The sequence below is a fragment of the Pelmatolapia mariae genome, linkage group LG22 (genome assembly GCF_036321145.2).
Source record: "Pelmatolapia mariae isolate MD_Pm_ZW linkage group LG22, Pm_UMD_F_2, whole genome shotgun sequence".
NCBI classification, from domain to species: domain Eukaryota; kingdom Metazoa; phylum Chordata; class Actinopteri; order Cichliformes; family Cichlidae; genus Pelmatolapia; species Pelmatolapia mariae.
This window is the reverse complement of record NC_086245.2, coordinates 11,603,506-11,626,647: the sequence shown is the minus strand read 5'-3', so window position 1 is coordinate 11,626,647 and position 23,142 is coordinate 11,603,506. Positions and strand designations below refer to the sequence as shown.

Sequence of the window (23,142 nt, the reverse complement as noted above, 5' to 3'; positions counted from 1 at the left end):
AAACTAATACAGAACAGACATTAAATTCTCAAAACAGACTGCTTCAAAGATTAAAAACTGAGAGCAAGGGAGAACTTGAACTCCAGCAGCTCCGAACATAATGGCACAAATATCAACATGATGAGCAATAAGGGACAATCACACAGAAAGAAAAGGCATCAAGAATAATTATGTATTTGTGTGAGCGGGAGGGAAAAAAAGAAGGCAAGAGTGAATTACTCAGGGATTACTTCAAGCAGTTTGATTAATTCGAAAAGCACGAAGTCGATTATGTGCTATGGGAGAGGGATGGGAGTTCTTATACAATGAGAATGTAATTACACCACAGACAGGGTACTTTAAAAGGTGTTGAAACCTTGTGACATTTTGAGACAATGTGGTCATTATTGTCAGCAGACTTAATAAAAACACGTTTTTGTCGTGCTAATTTGAATCTCTAAAGCCTATAGACACATCAGCGCCAACTTTAATAACCCTTTTTTACTGCTTAAACAGAAAAATACCAATGAATAGTGAGCCTATAAAACACGGCTCGCTCAGTAGGGGAATGGATAATTTAGTCTTCATCTAATTTTTACTGCATATCATATTAGTAAACTGATCTGACGGCGCTCCGAGACTCAACGGCAGCAACTTACATAGAGATAAATGTGGCCAATTTTGGTTGTGAAGCACAATTAAACCTTCTTTAAAAAATAGAGTGACAGTTGCTTAGTCTGAAAATATAATGATAAGTAAATTGAAAGCGCTATACTCCTAAAACTGATATTGAAGAACATATGCATTGCATCACTGGAGTTTAGTCGGCTGGGCACCGTAAAGCTTAGATCTCACTCGGCGGAGAAATCATTAACTTGTCCCAGATACATATTATCAGCATACATCACACCATCTACTCTGTAGAGGTCACCAACCCTGCTAACAGATGGTTGCTTGACCTTCAGTTAATCATGTTATGTTACAGTTTTATTTTAGGTTAGAGGAGGCCCTTGTCTAAAGAAATCTACAGTATGATGAGTGTAGGTATGAGAGGCTAAAACTATCATTAGAGCTACTGAAAGCGAGACAGGTAGACCACATTGGCGGAGGAAGTGGCAGAATATCGTTGTCAGATGGGTTTTTTTAAATGTATCTCTTTTATATAAAGCACCATTGCCTGCTGGCTTTAAGAATACAATGAATATTGTATATTTATGTAACACTTTCAACTTCCCCACAGGTACTACCACTACCTGTTCACTCACTACCTGCCTCAGTCTCTGCGGACTCTGGTGGATCGCACCTCCAACTGTGAGGACATCCTTATGAACTTCCTGGTCTCTGCTGTGACTCACCAGCCACCGATCAAAGTGGCTCAAAGGAAGCAGTACAAGGAGCTCCCCAGTCCACAGGTAGGTACCGAATTGTCTTTAATGTAATAGTCTCTGGAGTCTCTTGACTCGGTCGTTAGAACAAGATTGGATGCTAAATAGCATGTGCCTGTCCTGTTCCCAGGGTACGAAGAGCGTCCCTTGGGCCAACCCTGAACACTTCAACCAGAGGCAAGAGTGCATCAACACCTTTGCCAACTGGTTTGGCTACATGCCCCTGGTGCATTCTCAGTTTCGCCTGGACCCCGTTCTCTTCAAAGATCAAGTGTCCGTCCTCCGCAAGAAGTACAAAGACCTGGAGAGGGCCTAACATTTCTGGACAAAAAAGACTACAGAGCGTTGAAGTCATGTTTCGAGCCATTTTGGACAGACAAATGGGCTAATAAGTAACAGAAAGTTCAAGACATGTCTTTCAGGGATTGCATGGGAAGTGGACAAAGAGGCACCGAGGTCCATTGGTGACATGGACAATCATCGAGAAAGACCCAAGGAGATCTGAACTATATAAAGGTCTTAAGAGAAAGGAGTCTATAAAAAGTATTTCAAATGCTTCTCCAACCTCCATGAGTCTTGAGAAATTTGGGGCCTTAAAATAGTCCTTGCGATTGGCCCTGTCGCTGAGAAAGGACGATTAAAATAATCAAAAAAGGAACATTTGTGAACACTTCAAATGTCAGTGCTACTGCAATGGCAACGAGGAGAGAATGACTATCTCATGCCAGGAGCACCCAAGGGACTGGTATCGGTGCCATGCACTCCAGCTGGCAACATCTGTCTCCATGTTACTGTTGCCAAGGAAACAGATCATTTCACATTAAAATGCTAACTGTAAGACCAATAAAGTGATTTATAAATGCAAACTCTGGACTCGTGCTGCAGAATGTTCACATATTTTGTCCCATAATTGCCAAACACATAGTGTGTGGCCACGTTTCCAGCAGAGGCGAAGTTCATCTTAGAATTTAAGGTACAAGCAACAAAGATAAGAAATCAGGGAGGCTGCTGTAGCATGTCTGTCTTTCATCCTGTTATGCTACAAACGTATAAAAAGAATCATGTAGTTCTGGTTACACTGCTGAAGATCACACTGTCAAGCAGTTTCTTGAAAAACATACAAAAAATAGAAATCATATATTATAAATGAGGAACTAATCACTATGAATACTACCTTTAAATGAGTAAGCGGAATCTGTAGGAAAACAGCCAAAATCTTTGTTCTAGTGGATTTATCATTTGTAGTCCGAGCTGGCGTTTGTTTTGAATATATGCAGATAAATGTTTGTCATGCAGAGCAAAAGACAGACTCTAATTGCTGGATGGTGATGCCAAACCTAGTAAAACTCAGTGAACTTAGGCAAGTAACTGTGTTTGAGACAACATGAAAATCAGAGTGGGGAAGAAAGGTGAGTTAACTAACTCTGAACGTGGGATGTTTGTTGGTGCCAGACGGGTTGGTCTGAGAACTCCAGAAACTGATGGTTTACTGGGATTTTCCCATACCATCTTTAGAGTTTAAAAAGAACGGAGAGCGGCAGGTCAGTGTGTGAAAATACCCTGTTGATGTCAGAGGTCAGAGGAGAATGTACAGACTGCTTTGAGCTGCTAGAAAGCCGCTCTCTACAACCAAGATATCGAGAAGAGATTCTCTGAATGCACAACACATCAAACCTTGAAGCAGATCGGCTACAGCAGCCGAAGACAACACGTGGCGCTACTCTTGAGGGTCTCGAAAAGCGCTATATAAATGCAATCCATTATTATTATTATCATCATTATAGTTCACGAGCTTACCAGACTGAAAAAAGCATGATCCATCCTGCCTTGTATCAACAGTTCAGCCCAATGCTGCTGGTGTTAGTCTAATGTTGTTGGAGATATTTTCTTGGCAAACTCCAACTGAGCATCAATTAAACATGGCAGTCCATCTGGATATTGCTGCTGTCCATGTCCATCCACAAAGCTCAAATAATCTCAAAAAGGTTTCTTTTACATGACAGTGACCTCACTGTACTCAAATAGCCTCTACAGTCACCAGAGCATCTTTGTGATGAGGTGGAACGGGGGATTCAGATCATGAATGGGCCAAAATCTGAGGAATGTTTCCAGCCCTTTATTAAATCTATGTCATGAAGAATAAGGGCAGTTTTGAAGGCCAAAGGGGGTCAAGCAAAATTTGCTGTCTGATGGATACACTGAAAATGTGTATTGTGGCAGGTACAATTCCACTACAAAGGTAAAGTAAAATTAAATATAGAAAACCATTTGGGACAGGATGAGTTTCCTTAAAAAATAAATTAATATAGAGTATTATACTAAGCACAATCACAGGAATCAAAAGTGTTGCTCGATAACATCCGACATGACTGGGAGGACTTAGGCTCTTTGTTGTAATGTAGGCAAACTACACAAAGGAGCTGCTGGTGTGTAAAGAAAGATGAATACAGAAGGTCAAGGTCAGAGTGTGCATCATTACGAGTAGGTGGATGTACTTTGATGTGCTTACATATCATCTCAATTCATGCATTCCCACATCCACCCTCAGGTTGAGACTGACACTATGGAGCTAATACTTCAGTCTGAGTGGGCCCGTCCTGGATTTAGAAGCAGGACTTTAAAATATATATTCAGACATTTTGTTTCAAATTTAGTAGTTTATTAAAAAACAAATACCCAGTACACCAACCATTTGTAGTACAGTTTACAAAAATAAATTCACAGGTAAGCAAGTCTCAACACCCTCAGGGCAAACAGGTGTGATGTGTAGCACTCAGGAAGCTAATCTCATTAAGCACATGCAAACACTTATGTACAAAGCACCTGAGATACATAGCTGCCAAAGGGCCAATTGGAATTCTGAACCCAGAGTGTTTTACAACTGACAGAGCACAAATATGGGCAATTGTTCCTATTGAAAACAAACATATCAGATCAGCTTCTGTGCTTTGTGGAAGAATTACCTGCAATGAATTCAAGTCTGTCTGGTGTCAAGTCAGCACCTGGAGGCAGAACACCATGAATAGGCATTTTAGGCTTCTTTCTCTTCTGTGCTTTTTGTTACCTGAGGCGATCCAGGTTCCAACTTATTATTTCATCAGTCTGAAAAAAAGTCTATAACTTATTTAAGTAGTTACAAAACAGTTGCAGAGCACTTTCCAAATGAAAATTGGGTTATCAGCTGCCTCATACAAAAGAAGAGAATGACTGTTAGAATTGGAGTGTGTCAGCTTATCCTGTTTTTGGCTTTGACTCGATACCTTATTCCTGGCTTGTTTATGATTTCCCCCTTATCGGTTCCAATACAACAAACAACACGGGCTCTTAGATGAAAAGGTGCAATTAAATTATGAGTTTCAGTGATGAAGTGCCAGCTCAGAGTAGGCGGAAGGTCCCATAAATCCTACAGAAGTTCCCTTATTTCACCTGGTCTTTGCCGTCTTATAGTTCGTTCACCCGCAGAGGAGTGCAGTGCTAAGAAACAAGTGCGCAAGTCTCATTCAGAGCCATCATTTCCTAAGTGTCAGCATAGCATTGACGTCCCACAGAAGGTTCCTCATCTGGTCCATCAGAACCTTCATCTCCTGGTTCTTCTGACGCACTTTCTGTATAACAACAAGACATTTGGCCATTAGTTAAACTCTGCAGAACACGTGGACTTTAACCATTGCCTGTTACATCCTTATACATATAAGCAACCCGAGAAGGAAATGTCTAATCACATATTAACAAGTGATGCTCACACTGCCTCACACCTGGAGGAAAAATACTTTTCTACTGATGCTGATGCTAAAGCCAACAGTCCTCTCAGCCTCAGGCAGAATTTTCCAGTGTTTTGCCACTGGCTCCCCGAAGGCAGTTTTGTAACCCAACTGAAATATTAGCTCTAACAAAAAACAACACCCTAATTCAGAATGAGTAAATAATGCAGAGTTTTTTCAGTTAAAATCCAGACGCTACTTTTCCTGTGTCAGCACTGCCACCTAGAGGAATTTGAAAGGGACTTTATTCTGCTCATTTCAGCATAGCTGAGTAACACTGTCCCCAATTAATAAAATATATAATAAACTGTGGAACACCAAACAATATATGAGAAATTAATTTATTTATATGTTGAATCCATTTCAAGAAAAGCTGCAGCAATAAGTCAATTAATAAACTAGCTTACTGGCATAATGTTTGTTGCCAACCCTTTTTCTTTCTTAGTAGCTAATGATGTTTTCTGCACGTTTAGGATTTCATGTTTTGTGTCATAAAGTGACGGTAATAGATTTTCTGGCTGTTGGTCAGAGAAAACAAGGCAGTAAAAGATGTGCTTTTTAGCAGTGGGAAGTTATCAATTTCAAGACCAATTATTATTAATTATTACAGAATGATTTGCAAATCTCATGAACCCATAACAATTCACAATATTACAGAGAAAACATATCAAATGTTTAAACTGGGAAAATGCACCATTTAAAAACAAAAGGTAACACTGACTTTGCTGGCACCAACACGTACGTTTTCAACAAGTCTCTAAATCCTGTACTTGAAATTCTGTGTGTACTGCTTTTTTATTTATTTATTTTAACTTAACCCCCCCTCCCCCCAAAAAAAAGGCCCTGTCACTGCTGATCGTTTCCCGAGGCGACACGAACATTACAGAAACCCACCTCTAGGACCTCGTTTCTTTCCTGGATGACAGCAGGACTGCAGGGCTCCACTCTGACAGAAACCAGCTCCTCTCCAGTGTACGGCACAAGCTGAAGACACAGCCGAGGTAAATCATGATTAAAATTGCATTTTTTTCATTATCAAATCAGACATAAAGAAAGAACATAGTTCTACAGTAGTTATATAGTAGTAATTGAAAATTTCTTTTTTTGGGGGGGGGGGCCTTGTTATTGGACTATTCAGACACAAAAAGTAGATCGTCCCTATTTTCAGCAAAGGTCTTCTCTAACCTCAGCTGGTCCCTCCTTCAGGTCAGAGGTCATTTCCACACAGCGTTCATACAGCAGTCGGAGTTTTTTGAAGAGCAGAGTGAGCTGCCGAAGGTGTTCCTGGAGCTTCCCAAAGCGGTCCTGATACGTTGCCTGGCTCTGAGTCACCCCATTAGGAAGCTGAATCAAAAACACACAATAGATAACATGAATTCATTTGAAATAATTACACTTCTATTTCTAAATACAGCAGTGTAATGCTGGTTTCCCGTTTTCTGTAAAGAAAAATGCTGACAGTGTCAGACAATGTAAATGACTGCATGTACATTGGACATGTAGATAATCATTTTTCAAAACCAAGTAATAGCAATGGCAACACAAAACCATAGTGTTCTTCTTCTCTGAGCTGCACAGGTTTAAAAAAAAAAAAAAGAGTTTGCCTTAATAGGCAAGAACAAGCTTTAGAAGTCAGCACTACACTGAAAAACACAGAGGCGCATTTGGTAACACGGATCAAATGGAGATGGGAGGATGGGTACGAGGGATGCTGACAGGCAAGCCGAGCAGATATGCCAGAAAAGAAGACGGGCCAAATTGAGACTGACAGGGAACAGTGGAACCACTTTCGCCACATAAATACCACCCAATCAGTTAACAGCCACACATACACAAGAGCTGGTGGTGCAATTTGCTGCACTTAAGCTAAAGAAATAATGTTAACATAACAATAACTGCAATTTTTGGTAGCAGTAAAATATAAGTAACCGTCCGTGCTGCCCATCTAAAAATGTAGACTGGTGACTCAGCAGGTAATTATTGAACTAATCAATCAGTAAACCTGCAGTCATTTGAATTTTCTGTTAAAATGCCAAATGTACAAAGGTTCCAAGGAAGGGCTTACCAGTACTGTGAGAACCCAAATGTGAGAGGCGCTGTTGTCTGAGAAGTGTGGATTTTAATTGGCTGATGCCCGGATTACACACTTACGGACGAGGACACGGACAGCTCTGGAGATTATGGCCAAAAGCTTGATCTTATAATAGTTTTACATAGTGTACATTAAGTCCACCAGGAGGAGGTCAAATTGGTGCCCTGATAGTGTCAGTGGGTACCAAATTGGCATTCACAGAGCCTTGTGTTCACACTCCAATGACCCACTTTTTATTTTAATTGTTGCCAATAGCTAGTTAGTTGGAGCAGTTGTTGTTTTTCTTTTTTCTTTTTAAATCTAAGACATTGTTTTTTCTCTTCTATTAGACAATAAATAAACTTAAATAAACGTAATCCTTAATTTAAAAAAACAAAACGAATGTTATTTATAAATGGTATGAGGAACCTGAAGCTGCACTTGATTGAGTTTTCAAAAGTCGTTCAGATTAAATAAATATTAAAAACTACTGTTACAATTGTAGTTTTGGACTTTAAGTCAATATGTGAACTTAACAGGCAGGAGTGCAGAGGTGAGAGCTGGGACAAAGGCTGGTAAAAGGAGACAGCTGGCTGGTATGATAGAGAGAATGAGACCAGGTGGGAAGAAAGCCACGCCTGAGAAATTATAGATATACTCAAATGTGGAAGTGAAGAGTGTGTCATACAGGATTGAAGCTGAAAATCAAATAGGTGATGTTGAATTTGTTCACAACAGGTTGGATGTCAGTTAGAAGAAAAAAAACAGAGTAATTTGGATAAGACAGTAAGCACAGTCAGAGTGTAAGAGACTGGCGATAGGAGCAGGCAATAGACATATGGGTGATGGAAATAGATTTGATAAGGAGGTATCATATTTCAAGAAGACGGAAGAACACAGGGTGACATAAGAAATGAGGAAGATGCATACAGGCGGACTACATTTAACCAGAAGGTGCAACCTGAAAGAGACGCGAGACTGCAAGGTTAAGATTAAGAGTTTCATTAGGAATGTAATCAGAGGGATGGCTCAGATTGAGTGCTAGAGAGGGAAGACTAAGATGGCTTGAACATGTGCAGATAGGAATAATGGATATACTCGACAAAGATTGCTGAAAATGGAGCTGCTAGGCAAGAGGAAATGAGGAAGAAACGGAGAAGATTTGTGAATGTAGTGAAGGGGACATGAAGATGGTTAGTGTGACAGAAGAGGATGTCAGAGACAGAGATGGAGGCTGTAGTGACCCCTCACAAGAGCAGCTGAACTGAGAAGATGAATGAGAAAAATTAATCTGCTAATGATACACCCATACACAAAGCTGGATATGTGAGTGGGCAAGAATATAGGTATGTGTGTTATACTCATATTGCATATAGACATGCGACAATATCGTTATTTTGATATCAAGTCCCAGACACTAACAACAAGGAAACAGTTCCTGCTGCTAAGCATGAGCCTCGTGTCCCTTACCTGTGTGGCTCGTGTAATCTGGAAGATCTCCATGGTGCGTGTGACAATATCTTGTACAGTCTCCTGTCCGATCCTGCAGAGGAACACCGGGGAGATCTCCCTAAGGGCTCCCTGAGGAGGCATGGGCTGCTGACCTGCACCTGGGGCAGCACCGGGGGGCAGATGAGGAGGCTGCTGCTGTGGGGGCATCCCTGCCATCCCTGGCTTCTGAGGTAAAGAAGCTGCCATATCCACACAAATCTGCGGGGATACGATGGTACAAGACAAAGGTGATGTTCTGTTAGCGTAAATATACGTTTTCTCAACACAGCAAGGATGTATGCTCAAATTTAAGCTTATTTGAGAAACTACAGACGTTTCGAGATGATATTTAAGAAAGCAGGAAACTCCTTAAAAATGTACTGTCAATGGAGACGAGGGAGGGAAACTTAACTTACTGGCTAAACATGCTAGCTCAAGCAAATTAAGCTAACTAGTTAGCCACGGGCTGTGCAAAAAGCTACTTACCCAAGTTCAAACCGTCTTTTGGCTGAATGCTGTACAGATATCTCCCAGATGCTGCAGCCTTTGCGAAAAAAAGGGCCTAGTTATTTATTATTTTAAATAAAGCATGATCACTGGCCCCCTTCCATTGATTTCTTTCAGAAAGCGCAGCACGTTAATGCGTCACTTCCGGGCAAAAAATAGGATGAATTTTCCCACCGCTAGATGGCGACAGTAGACGCGGATATACCTGAAGGTACTGTAAACATCAGCTGTAAAACAACAAAACAATTGTAGCTATATACTATATATACTATAGTGTAAAAATATACATTTGTTTTTCATTCGCACTGTTAAAGATAAAACTGTAAAAGACATAGTGAGAAAAACACATTAAAAGTCATCACTTTTCATCAAATGCCACTAATTTCATCATAGAAAATGTTAGTGTTGGACTGACTTTACTCAAGCATGATGGTAAAATTAATTACATTTAATTCCAAAGCACACATTACACGCATATTTTGCATGTAAAATGTAACAAAACCTTACACTGGATGAATGTAAAAGGGAAAATTTAAGTATGCTGTAAATACAATTGCTCATTCAAAAACAGCAATAATGTAATTTCAATATTATATGATAGCCATCTAGTTATTTATTAGAAAAACAGCTATAAAATGATCATCTATTTATGATAGGGTATATGCAAAGCCTTACTGAACGTGTGCGGTCATATTCATTTAAATGTCCTATGTATATTACTGTTTTATAGCTGCAAAGAGTCAGCGTCTTTGAGTAAATAAGTTTAAACTTCATCCTACTCCTTTTCAAGCATGTAAATTATGTGGTATATAAAGATTGTCATTCATTTTTCCCTATTAGTTGTTCTTTCTTCTGTTTGCAATGTTTGTTTGTTTTTTAAAGTATATTTACAGTAAAAAAAAAAAGAAAAGAAAAAAAGTCAGTCAATCAATGTCTTAATCAAAATAGTCTTTTTTTAATATAATGGTAATTGAAGTCAGTAAATCAAATTGGTGGTTTACAAATTTTCACTCACCCTTAAGGTGTGTCATTGATGGTTTCAAGTATTTATTTATTTTTGAATAGTTATATCTACAAGGATTTTATAACTTAAGGAAATAGATAAGTCTTGGTAGCCGGGGATCGGTCTTCCACGGCCCCCGCTCCGGCCGCCGCCCGGCACACAATGCACCCGACCCCTACGGCGCCTCCTGTGGGTGGTGGGCCTGCAGAAGGATGGGCCCATTTCCCTTTTTCGGGCTCTCCCCAGCTGGGCACCATGGACTAAGGCCCGGCCACCAGATGCTTGCCCTCGGGCACCCTCCTTGGGCCTGCCTCCAAGGCAGGGCCCCGGTAACCCTATCCCGGGCAGGGTGAACTGTTCCCTTGATGCCTACTCATAGGCGTCTTCTGAATATTTCTTTGTCTGGTCCCTCACCCGGGACCCAACTCTCAATTTACTGGTTGATCTGCATCCCTACCCTCACCTATGGTCATGAGCTGTGGGTAGTTCCTCCGAAGGGTGGCTGGCCTCTCCCCTAGAGATAGGGTGAGAAGTTCCTTCACATCGAAAGGAGCCAGTTGAGGTGTTCTGGGCACCTGATAAGGATGCCTCCTGGGCTCCAACGGGGTGAGGTATTCCAGGCATCTCCCACCGGGAGACACGCTGGAGAGATTATATCTCTCGGCTGTCCTGGGAACGCCTTGGTGTTCCCCCGGATAAGCTAGAGGAGGTGGCTGGGGAGAGGGAGGTTTGGGCTTCTCTGCTTATGCTGATGGATGGATGGAGATAAGTCAGACTTTTAAGCAGTAGACCTGTTTTGTTTGACTCAAGGTGAAATGAATTACACTTGTTTGCGTTGCTGTCAAGTCAGACCAATAAAACTGAGGAAAGGACTGGATTTGTCAGTCACATGTGGACATACTTTCTTTATTTGATGAGTCTGGGTGCGTGACTTTATCTACGGCTTATATAGGATCAAAGGTTGCAGTCAACCTAGCACAACAACAGCAGGTTCAAGGAAGTACAGCTTCTTCCTTCAAGGATTTGATTTAGACTTTATTGCCTTTGAACAAACATGAGTAAAATGGCCTGATATAGGGAGCAACATTTGAGAGAATTAAACGGAAAAGGAGCTCAGATTAAAAAAAGACGTAGTTTATATATTTGTATTTTTTCCTAAAATTGACTGAAAATAGATCCAATTAACAACACAAATACAGAAAAAATGTTTCCTTCTATTTTGCAACTTTATTTTGCCTGTATGTTTCTCTTTGTTTTGACGTCACGTCACCATTTCCATCTGTGTTTGATGTACCGTTTCAACTTGAACTTTATGTTTGTTCTTAAGAAAATGCAATTTGCATGGAGATCTTAAACACGCAAGGTAGAGGTAAGGTACAGGCAAGGTACTGATAACAATGAATGTTAAATGCATTTTAACACACAGTGGGCTCAAAAAGCAAGACCACTTGTTTAAATACTTCTTTTTTAGCATCAGTTTTGGAATTTATTACATGCATTGTTCAAACTGATAGCTTCAGCTGAGTCATTTAAATAAAAGACTGAATCTTTGAATAATATAATATACACATATTATTATACACACATTTAGTCTGTGGCTGTTTTGCTTTAAGATTACAAGATATAGTTGAGTTGGGAAGTTTGTGCACAACTTGATAACTCATTCAATTCAGTTTAGTGTTATTTTTATAGCGCCAAAACACGACAAGAGTTGCCTCAAGGCGCTTAACCCATGTTATCACGGCTTAATCAGACAATTTTTGTAAAAGATCTTTGTAACCCAAGTAGTCCTTGACAATCAGCACCCTTGGACATTTTTGGTCTTAAAGTAGTTCTTCATCTTGGCACCGTTTAATCGTGCTCCTCACAGATGAGTGGTGCTTGTTTATGAGGAATTACGTGTCACATTTTCCAGTCAAGAGTACAATTCAAGCTTGTAAAAATAACCTTTTTCCCCAATAACCTCAGAGTTGTAACACTTCTGCAATCACTATAGCAATCAAAGTTTTGATTGGCAGAGCCTTTAACCACGTGAACAAAGATTATTTGCCTCTGAGTCACTCATGTCTGCCTGAGTATCATTTTAACCCCTTGAACAATTGAAAGGATAGGAAAGGAAATTTCCTATAATTTACACAATCCAGTTTATGCGAACTAGTTTTTTAAAGCTACATTAGCTGTTTAGCTCTATAGTGTTTTCAGTCATTCGGATTAAGACATTTTACATGTTCATATTCATAACAGATTATATTTTGGACCATGTTTCTTCAAATGTGGAAATAGAACATTAACTTTTATCTGTATATCTTCACAGTCATACAGCTCATGGAAAAAATGCTACCTTCTTTTTCTCAATCTCTTAAGATCCTAATTTTAGTAGCGAGTGCCCTCTGAAAGTAAATACTAGCATGCTAACATGCTAAAATAAACATTAGCATGTAATATTGCACAGTTGATATGAACGTTGTGATTTTAACATTTAACTAACTCTCTATATATCTCTGCAGCCTTCATTGTTCAGTGTTGTTTAGTTTGTAGACAGTATGAAATTTAGTAAGCAGAATTTATTTACAGATCCTGTGGGAAAAAAGGTTTCAAATGACAATGTAGTTCTCTGAAAAGCTAATTACACCCCATGAGTCAATAGCTTCTAGAACCACCTTTAGCAGGAGTGAAATAATTGTTTTCTGTATGACCTTATTAGTTTCTCTCTTAAGGTCCTGTAACAGCAATTCAGTTGGGTTGAGCTCTGCACTTTGACTGGTCCATTGCAAACCTCCGATGCTACGTTGTATCTGTAGCCACTGTGCCGATGAACTATTCTATAAGAAGTATTTGGTGCTAAAATTCATAAGGAAAATGTGTACTACATTAATAAAATCCCACTCTATTTAATTATTATATATTTTTTAAGTGATTGTATATGTGTATGCTATGTAATATAGAGCAGACCATCTGATGATTGTGTCAAATGGGCCCTTCCTACCTTTTGGGCCACTGTATCACCTGCACTGTAAGTTTTACTGCACATAATATAATTAAAGTGCACATGACTCCTTCTAGTAGCATTCTCTCATCTTTGTGGATGAATCACCAATGCAATAAAAAAATCATTAAAATCTCATTTAACATTGCAGATAAAACGGAAGTCCAAGGAAGACTGGAAAGAAATGACTGGTTAATTATTGAGTTTTAAGCAGAGATTCAGACCCCTTCTAAAAATATAAAAAATAGAATAAATATAAACCTGACACTGACATGGAAACATGTAAGAGTGTCACTTGCGATGGTTGTGCTATATTGTGTCCTGGGACATTTGGTTATCGGAATTTTCCTGTACCAGGAAATATGCAGTGCTGTGATAAACTAGCTGATAACGTGCTACAAAAGGCTACTTGTGATCTCATACCTACCAGAATAATTTGTTACAGGAACAAGTTTGCTTCCTCTCTATTGTTGTAATAATACGGTGGTAGGAGAGAAATGAAGTTATGTGTGTTGTTATTTAAAATGTTTTGTAGTTTTAGGTTTGTATTTGACTTCCCCCACATTACAAGATACATATGCTTTTGTTAATCAACTATAAAACACCCAGTATGCACCTGTTAAATACTCACATATTAAATATTTGCGCAATGGGTTGCAGTTGTGGACTATCAGTCTTAAAATTTAAAGGGACAATGCACCTCAAATGCAAATGACAGATTTTTCCACTTGGACTATAGTGCCATCTGTTTGGCTTGTTTTGGTGTGTATAGCCATGTGTCGGGACATTAAAATAGAAATAGAATTAACCTCCTAAGACCCGAACTCTTCCATGGCATGCATTTTTAATTTCTCTTTGATATTTGGGCTGATTGGGGCCCGATGAATGTAAAAACAAAGAATTACTAGATTTTTTTTTTTTACCTTATTTTTGTTTTTAAGAAAAATCAGAGCCACATATGAGGATATTCGTTTAAAATTTTGATAGAACAGTAGCAGTATAATGTCCTCGTAAGTGGATATCAGGCCCTTGTAGAGCAAAATTGAGTATTTTGGTCTAAATAACCCAAAATGTGATGTCCACATATGTGGACGCCAGGTCCTAGGAGGTTAAAATAGACTTGAAATCCTCAGCACCAGTGTCTGTTTTTCCAGAAATTATGACCTGGCTTTTTTTAAAAAAAAATGAACCATATTTTTTTTCTATCAAGCTAAACTCACCAGCTGTATTTCTGTGCAGAGAGAGTCATGTATCTACCTGTGAGAAGAACCTGATACATGTTAATATGTGACAGGATGCAAACGATTATGGCACCCTTTCCTCTCAGCATTCAACCTTGTGCATCTAATTCTTGTTTTTTCTTAAAGTAATTAAAACTGTATTCTGTTGCAATGATTCTACCCTTGAAAAAGAATTATTCTAAGAAATAATTAAAATCACCATGTCATCTATGTCCATGAAGAAAGTATGTAAACTTCAGACCATAGCTTTACGTTGTTTTTGTAATGGAAAATGAGTACAAAAACAAGTACAACAGAAAAGCAACAGTACTTCTCTTTCTTTCACAATGGTTCGGTCACATTAGATGTTTTTGGAAGTTGATAGGGTTCCTCAAATATTTGTAAAACCTTATATCAGAAATTAAATATCACAGGTTCACATTCCTTTCTGTTTGCATCAGTTATTCCAAGAGTTCAACAAGACAAGGTGAAATCAAATGTGTGTAATTTACCATTTTAAAAAAATCAATACAAAATGTGAAGGTTTGTAAAGTAGAATTATTGTGTTATCAAAATAACTACAGAGGGCTGGTTAGCTTTCCATTTTCATTTTCCCTTGAATGACCTTGTTGCTTCACAGTTTTTTTTACCTTGTTGCTTCACAGTTTTTCTCTGTTGACTTACCCTCAGGTTTATTTCTGCCTTATCTGACCTTGCCTGAAAGTTAAATATAAAGAGGAGACAGATTTCATAAAAATGTAAGACCGAGGTTGTAAGTCTAGAAATTTAATATGAATAAAAAGAGATGAGAACCGAGAACTGTGTTGTTAGTTAGAATACTTCCAAACATGCAAGCTCAAATTCAATAAAACCAGCTGTTATTTTAAGAAGTGGCAGAAGTAGCAGTCTCTAGCAAGTCTCAAGATGTCCTTTTCCTTCTAACTTCACACAAGTCCTCATGTGATCCATCCTTAGTAATATGAAAACAAATGCGACTGCTACATAAAAAACAGACCTTTTTGTACCATAACTACTCTAAGCCCAGCAAATTTTGTGATAAAGGTTTATTCTTTCATGAAAAAAAATATTTTACATAGTGAGTCCCTAGCCAAAACTGTACCCAAAACACCCAACCTATTAGCATAACCTTTCACAAAATACATGAACACATGGTAGCATAATATATCCTGTAATATGACACTACTGAGAAAGTGGGGGTCAGAACAATGTGTGTCCGCATCCTCCAGCATAATTTCAGCAGCTTCAGAGTTGTATCAGGAAGCACTCACCGTGTTATAAAAAAACAAAAACAAATATTAACCTTAGCTTTAGGAGAGGCATATGATCTACTTTTAACAAAGTGCAGTGGAAGCAGTTTTCCCTCACACCGTTACTCCTTTTTACACTTAAAACACATTTAACTTCCTGTCATAAAGGGCACTATGAAAGTGCACCAGAGTATATAACAGGGCATGTTTTTTTTTTCTTCTGTTATCAGCATCAGTACTACTGGGTGTTGTCAGGTATAAAAGGTGAGCCAGAAAGGTGTAAGCAGCCATAAAGTACAAAGAGAATTTACCAAGAAGACCAAGATGAAGATAACCGGGACAGTTCTCCTATGTGTCTGTTTGACCTTTATGTTTTTGGGCATAGAGGTAAGAGGCATTTTCACTTAATTTACCAAAGTTGCATTTATTTTTTTGAAAAAAAGAAAAAAAAGAAGCCAGTTCAGGTCACCATGCTTTTACTAATGGCAAGTAGTTGAACAATCTGGATTTGAAGCATCCAACACAACCATTTGTTTTTCTAGCTTAAGTGTAGTTGGATTCAAATCAGAGGTAAATTCAATCAAAAGTCAATGCAAATGCAGGGAAAGAGAAGAAAACAAAAGGAAACAAAACCAAAACCTTTTGACTGTATTTCATTTTGTACATGTTTGAGGATGTAGAATTGAATCACCTCATCATTGTCAGCACATGGGCACTGTAAGTGTAAACAGTGACATTTTCTTAGATTGTGATTTAAAAGTTGATTCGCTTACAGACTTGTTTTTGTACATTTTTACATGAGAAGGTCTCGACACTGGCAAAAAAAAAAAATACCTCCCAAACATTGGTTACTTAATAGAATGCTTCTCCACATGCAACTTTTTAACTTTAATTTGTCAAGACTGTGTTTTTTGTACCATTTCCTTGGTGAAATTAGTGTGAATCAGTGCATCAGTGAACAAGAACTATATTTACAGCTCCTTCATTGCTAGGATTCTGTGAAACTGAATATATCCAACCTACTTTATTTTGTTCTTAATAATGCTTTCTTCTTCTGTGTCAGCATTCAAATTTAAGTAAACTAAGTATGACTTATCAGATGTCACATAAAGCATAGGTCTGAACTACAACTGGGCAGAACAAAGAAGCAGGACTCATGTTTAGGCCATCAGACAAATGACAATGAGGTCCTGCAGCCCTGCCTATCACAGCGATATGCAAAGTGCAGTTAATGCTTTCATGCTTCGCGTACTGTTGAAGCAATGTGTACCGAACTTTTGCATGCTTGTGCCTACAGAGGATTTTCCACTGAAACAGAGACACATCTGTAAGCTTTATTTATTCCACGAAGTTTGACACAGAGTGGAAATGCAGACAGAAGAACATGGAAATTGAATTTAGAGTAGTGATAAGTATTACAAATAAGTACATGATATCAATATCAAATCAGTTTATCAACATATATGATATAAATTAGAATGCCTCATGTTATCTTGTTTGTCATTTTTTAATTAGATCTACTTTACAGTAGAAATTTGTTCCACATGAATTGCTGACATTGACGTCTGCAATTTATTTAAAATAGCTAAAACACTGTTGCTGGATAGATATGAGCATATGGCTCTGCAACAGTCTACATGAATATTTAGATATATCTTTTACACCATGAACTTTTATTTTCTCTTACAGGGCCAAGTCGCCTCAAATGTCACAACTCCAGCAGCGACCAATAACAGCACTACGAGTAATAGCACTCAGCCTGCAGCGACCACACCTCAATCGAACTCCACTGCTTCTTACACGACAAACACCACCCATGCCCAAACTTCTGAAACCACAAGAATACCATCTGACGCCACCTCCCACTCTACAGATAATGTCACTTCATCACAGGGGTCCTCAGTGTCCTCTGGGGCTACTCAAAACCCTGGAACCACAGCATCCACCGCTCAGAACTCCACAGGGACGACCAGCAATAATACTACCACAATCTCATCTACAACGACAAAAGGAGGATCTGCTCCTTTGTTTGGGTTCTGCAGTCAGCTGCTGGTGTTTGCTGTCACTATTCTGATCTGCTGTGCATTGGAATGAATGTATGAAAGTACAGAATCTGTATTTAAATCTTTAAATATTGTGGGAACATATTACATTATTATTACAGCCTCATATTAAATGGCTGCTACTTTAAGGCTGTGATGTGCTCTGTTTGCACTGAGTCTTTCTCTGCCTTTACACAAATATCCACAAGTTATGTATGACGTTGTGCTTCAAATGTTAATGCTATGTTTCATTCATAAATACTAGCAGGGAATAAAGGACACCAATGTTTTTTGGCAAATAAAGTAAAATGATGATATTTTGCGGAGGCTGAAGAGTTAATTGTACTGAACACTTCACCCAACCTCGGGTTTGTTTTAGCTGAAGGAAACGGCAGTGGTGCACCCACAGCTCCATTTGCATGTTGGTTTAATACTAAAAAAGCTAGGCAACATCACATTTGAATTCATGCTGTTTGTATGGTACCATCTTTAGTGTTTTGTTTCTCTCATGCCAACATGTATTTATGCATCTTATTATACGTATATTATTATATTATTTGGGGAAAAATTAAACTACTTCAACTAGAAACTATACAGATCAACATCTAGCAAAAACAAACCAAAATCTAACAAGACCAAGACACAAAATGTTCTGGTGGAGTATTTGCAAATTAAAAATAATAATACCATTTACAGTTATATATATGTACATGAATTATAGTTTCCAATTATACTCATATAATACACATGCACATAATGTGTAGACTCTCAGCTTTCATTTCAGGGTATCCATTTTCAAATTGGATTATGGGACGTGCCACCTTCTTTTTAAAGGAAACAAAAAGTAATTGGATAATTGACTGAAAGGCTATTTCATGGGCAGGTGTGGACAATTCCTTCATTAAGTCATGATCAGTTACGCAAATAAAAGGCCTGGAGTTGATTTGAGGTGTGGTGATTGCATTTGGAAGATTTTGTTGTGAACAGACAACATGTGGTCAAAGGAGCTCTCCATGCAGGTGAATATTAGGAGTGACAAAGTCTACAGTTTGGTAGATCCTGGGAAAGAAAGAAAGAACTGGTGAAATCAGCAACGCAAAAAGACCCGAACGTCCACGAAGAAAACAGGGGTGGATAATCGCAGAATCACTTCAGTGGTGATGAGAAACCCCTTCTGTCAGGAAGTGCTGTGTGGCAGGCAGGAGTTGGACCCAAAATGCAGGCACTCAGACTCGAGGGATGAACTCAAAATACTCAGCTTTATTTGCTGGCAGGGGAAAAGCATACAAAACTAAACCACACTGGGGAAAATATAAAGGGGGATACTCCCACTGGGTTTAAATCTGGGACGCTCGGCCATTTGACCTTAGAACTGAAGAAGCTTCTCGGATGAGAGGTGAAACGTCTTCAAGCAACTTAAAGAAGTCCAGACGTTATTCTTTGCAAACTCCTTTGACTACGATGACCTGGATGACTGTGAAGGTTCTTAAGCAACTTAAAGAAGTCCAGATGCTTTTCTTTGCAAACTCCTTTGCCTTCACAGACAATATAAACTATACTTTACAGCAAGGCACACGAGGAAACACACAGCTAGAGGAACGACGCAACACTGACACAGAGAAACACAGGGCTTAAATACACTGGGGAATAACGAGGGAATGAGACACAGAAGGAGAGCACAGCTGGGGGAAATCAGAACTGACGAGACAAGGAAGCAAAGTAGGATACACTCACATCAGACACAGACCTTCAAAGTAAAACAGGAAGTATAACACAGAGACGCGAACTTGGCGTGGTAGAGACAGAGCAACTGAAACACAGAGACATAACCATAAGGCAAAGAACCAAAAGACTAGAGATGATAAATAATACACAGAGGGAAATCCTGGAACACAAGAAACTAGACTCGAGGGAGTAACAAAAGACCAACCATGAGAACATAAATCACAATACAGAGTGACAGAAAACACAAGAAACTCAAAACATGCAAAGACACAGACCAAGAAACACGGACTTTACACAGAACAGAGGGGCACAGAGAAACATGAGGGGCAAGGGATCAAAACTAGAAACCACAGAATAAATCACACGAGTACTCGACAAAATACAAAAATCACAAAGAACTAAAAAAGCTGGGTCAGGAGACCCAGGATCCTGACACCTTCACAACAACCAACCAAGTGAACAACACTCTCCAGGAGGTAGGTGTATCAATATCAAAGACTACCGTAAAGAGAAGACTGCATGAAAATAAATAAAGAGAGTTCACTGCAAGGTGCAAGCTACTCATAAGCCTCAAGAAGAGAAAGGCTAGATTTAAAAAAAGAGACATGCTCAAATCCAGCTAAATGCAGTCAAATTGATTGGGCATCGTTTCATAATATAGATGGACAATGACCCAAAACGTACAGCCAAAGCAGCCCAGGAGATTATTAAAGCAAAAAATTGGAATATTCCTGAATGACCAAGTCAGTCACCTGATCTTAACCCAACTGAGCATGCATGCCACTTGTGGAAGACTAAACTTTGAACTGAAAGGCCCACAAACAAACAGCAACTGAAAGCTCCTGCAGTAAAGGCCTAAAAAGGAGGAAACCCAGCATCTGGTGAAGTCCATGAGTTCAAGACTTCAGGCTGTTATTAGCAGCGAAGTATTAGAAATGAACATTTTATTTTCCTGAAATGTGAATATTTAGTGAAATGAAGGGATTGTGTTAAAAATGTTTTAGTTCCTCACATTTTTATGCAGTCTTTTTGTTAAACCCACTGAATTGAAGCTGAAAGTCTGCACTTTACCTCCATCTGAGTCGTTTCATTTAAAATGCATTGTGGTAATGTACAGAACGAAATTAGAAAAAGAAGTTGTCTCTGTCCAAATATTTATGGGCCTAACTGTAATCCTGACAAATCAGCATGCTGTTTGAACTTTGAAAGTTTAAAGTAAATGTAGTCGTGGAGCTGCTAATGTACTGTGGGTACTTAAAAAGGATCACATCAGACAAAAGCCTCAGTGAAACATTGTACTTTACAACAATGCCTAATTCAACAAGATGAAAGAAATTGAGGTAAAATAACACGTTATTTGAAACTGTTGAGTAAGTTTACGGTTAGATTTCTACAAAAGAATAAAAAAAATCACTTATAAAAGAATAAAAATAGCATAGAGTCAGCAGCCTGAGACACAAGAATTAGAGAGAAGGTATCACTTACATCCATAAGTTAGGTTTCATTTGGTACAGTGTAAAGTTTTGCATTTGTGGTCCATCACTTGGGTGGAGGCTGACAGGTGAACAAGGTGAATGCAATATAAAAAGGCCAGCTTTGGAAGAGAGCACATATTGTACAAAACAAAGACTTAAGTACAGAAAACAGATCACATTTTAACAAGATATTTTAAGCTGTTAGCTTTCAAGAGGAAATTATATTTCAAGCAATATGAAGTACTTTGTCTTCTTTGTCTTGGAGCTGCTTTTCCTGACTCTGCTGGGATTTGCCTTTTCCCAGGTAAGATTAATTAAAAGTAAAAAAGATTAAAAGTAACAAAAATAAACAAGAAACAAAAGGCAATCTTTGTTGATCAAACACACTTAAAAAAATAATTAATATTCAGGGAATTTTCACCAGTGAGCCAAGATTATTTTTGATGGAAAAACTATCCTGCTTTTACATTTTTTCAGTGTTAGTGCATTGCATTAAAATCTCTGCCTGAACATGCAGTTAATACATATAAAGTATACAATATCATACTTGTAAAATCCAGCACAATGCAGTGTCATAAATTTTGTTGGTTTGCTCTTTAGGTCATGGGGACAACCACTGCATCAACAGCATTCAGTACTAACACTACTAACAGTAAGACTAGCAGCAACAGTGGCTCTGGCAGCGGCACCCAGGCTTCCACCAGCACGACGACCACAGTCACAGGGGTATCGTCGACAAAGGTGACTACAAAGCACCTCGAGGCAACTGTTGTTCTAGTTTGCCACTGTATAAATGAAAATGAATTGAATGCAAAGAGTGGATAGAGTCGTATTGGCACCTCTGCGGCTCTGTTGTCTGGATCTTTTTTGCTTTTTAAGCCGTGGTGCAGTTAGCAATCTGGGGTGTCAGAGCCAGAACTAGACTACAATGTTATTTATCACACAGCAAATCTGAGTTGATTGTATTTACTTGTAGATGAAATACAGTACGTGCTGTAAGAAATCATCAAAAAAAGATTAAAAGTAAAATAAATAAATAAATAAATGGAAATCTTTGTTTTTCACATTTCTTTGAATTCAAAGAAATGTGATCAAAAACACACTAAAATAAATGTAAAAGTAAATAAATATATAAATAATTAAATTCATAAACAATGCTTGAGGAAATCTTACCAGTGAGCCAAGATTATTTTTGATGGAAAAACTATCCTGCTTCTGTATTTTTCAGTGTTCATGCATTGCATTAAAATCTCTGCCTGAGCATAAAGTTATTACATGTAAAGTATACAATATCATACTTTGTAAAATCCAGCACAATGCAGTGTCATAAATTTTGTTGGTTTGCTCTTTAGGTCATGGGGACAACCACTGCATCAACAGCATTCAGTACTACCACTACTAACAGTAAGACTAGCAGCAACAGTGGCTCTGGCAGCGGCACCCAGGCTTCCACCAGCACGACGACCACAGTCACAGGGGTATCGCCGACAAAGGTGACTACAAAGCACCTCGAGGCAACTGTTGTTCTAGTTTGCCACTGTATAAATGAAAATGAATTGAATGCAAAGAGTGGATGGAGTCACATTGCCACCTCTGCGGCTCTGCTGTCTGGATCTTTTGCTTTTTAAGCCGTGGTGCAGTTAGCAGTCTGGGGTCTCAGAGCCAGAACTAGACTACAATGTTATTTATCACACAGCAAATCTGAGTTGATTGTATTTACTTGTAGATGAAATACAGTACCTGCTGTAAGAAATGATCAAAAAAAGATCAAAACTACAAAAAAAATGAATAAAACGGAAATCTTTGTTTTTCATATTTCTTTGAATTCAAAGAAATACGAAAAACACATACATTAAACTAAATAAATGTATTGATAAAAAATACTTGAGGAAATCTTACCAGTGAACCAAGATTATTTTTGATGGAAAAACTATCCTGCTTTTACATTTTTTCAGTGTTAATGTACTGCATTAAAATCACTGCCTGAACATGCAGTTAATACATATAAAGTATAAAATATCATACTTTGTAAAATCCAGCACAATGCAGTGTCATAAATTCTGTTGGTTTGCTCTTTAGGTCATGGGGACAACCACTGCATCAACAGGATTCAGTACTAACACTACTAACAACCAGACCAGCAACAGCGGCTTTGGCAACGGCACCCAGAGTGGAGAGAGCCACATCGCCACCTTTGTGGTTCTGCTGTTGGGATCTTTTGCTTTTCAA

At 38.5% G+C, this 23,142-nt stretch overlaps 2 protein-coding genes across 4 annotated transcripts in view; one reads left to right on the top strand and one right to left on the bottom strand.

Moving 5' to 3' along the window:
- Positions 1-2,230, top strand: part of LOC135932857 (exostosin-1c) — an 88,253-nt gene extending 86,023 nt beyond the window's left edge. For all 3 annotated transcript variants that reach the window (XM_065470564.1, XM_065470565.1, XM_065470566.1), the window contains exons 11-12: positions 1,220-1,391; positions 1,495-2,230. In XM_065470564.1, coding sequence (XP_065326636.1) covers positions 1,220-1,391; positions 1,495-1,680 — 358 coding nt within the window. In that variant the 3' untranslated portion in view covers positions 1,681-2,230. The remainder of the gene's footprint in view (positions 1-1,219; positions 1,392-1,494) is intronic.
- Positions 2,231-3,741: 1,511 nt separating this feature from the next.
- On the bottom strand, positions 3,742-9,330 carry zgc:114119 (Mediator of RNA polymerase II transcription subunit 30-like). The gene is made up of 5 exons (XM_065471852.1): positions 9,174-9,330; positions 8,667-8,906; positions 6,311-6,469; positions 6,020-6,109; positions 3,742-4,969 (listed from the first exon to the last, which is right to left on the bottom strand). Exons 2-5 carry the CDS (start codon positions 8,892-8,894, stop codon positions 4,874-4,876), a joined length of 573 nt encoding a protein of 190 aa, XP_065327924.1. The 5' UTR covers positions 8,895-8,906; positions 9,174-9,330; the 3' UTR covers positions 3,742-4,873.
- Positions 9,331-23,142: the final 13,812 nt, after the last annotated feature.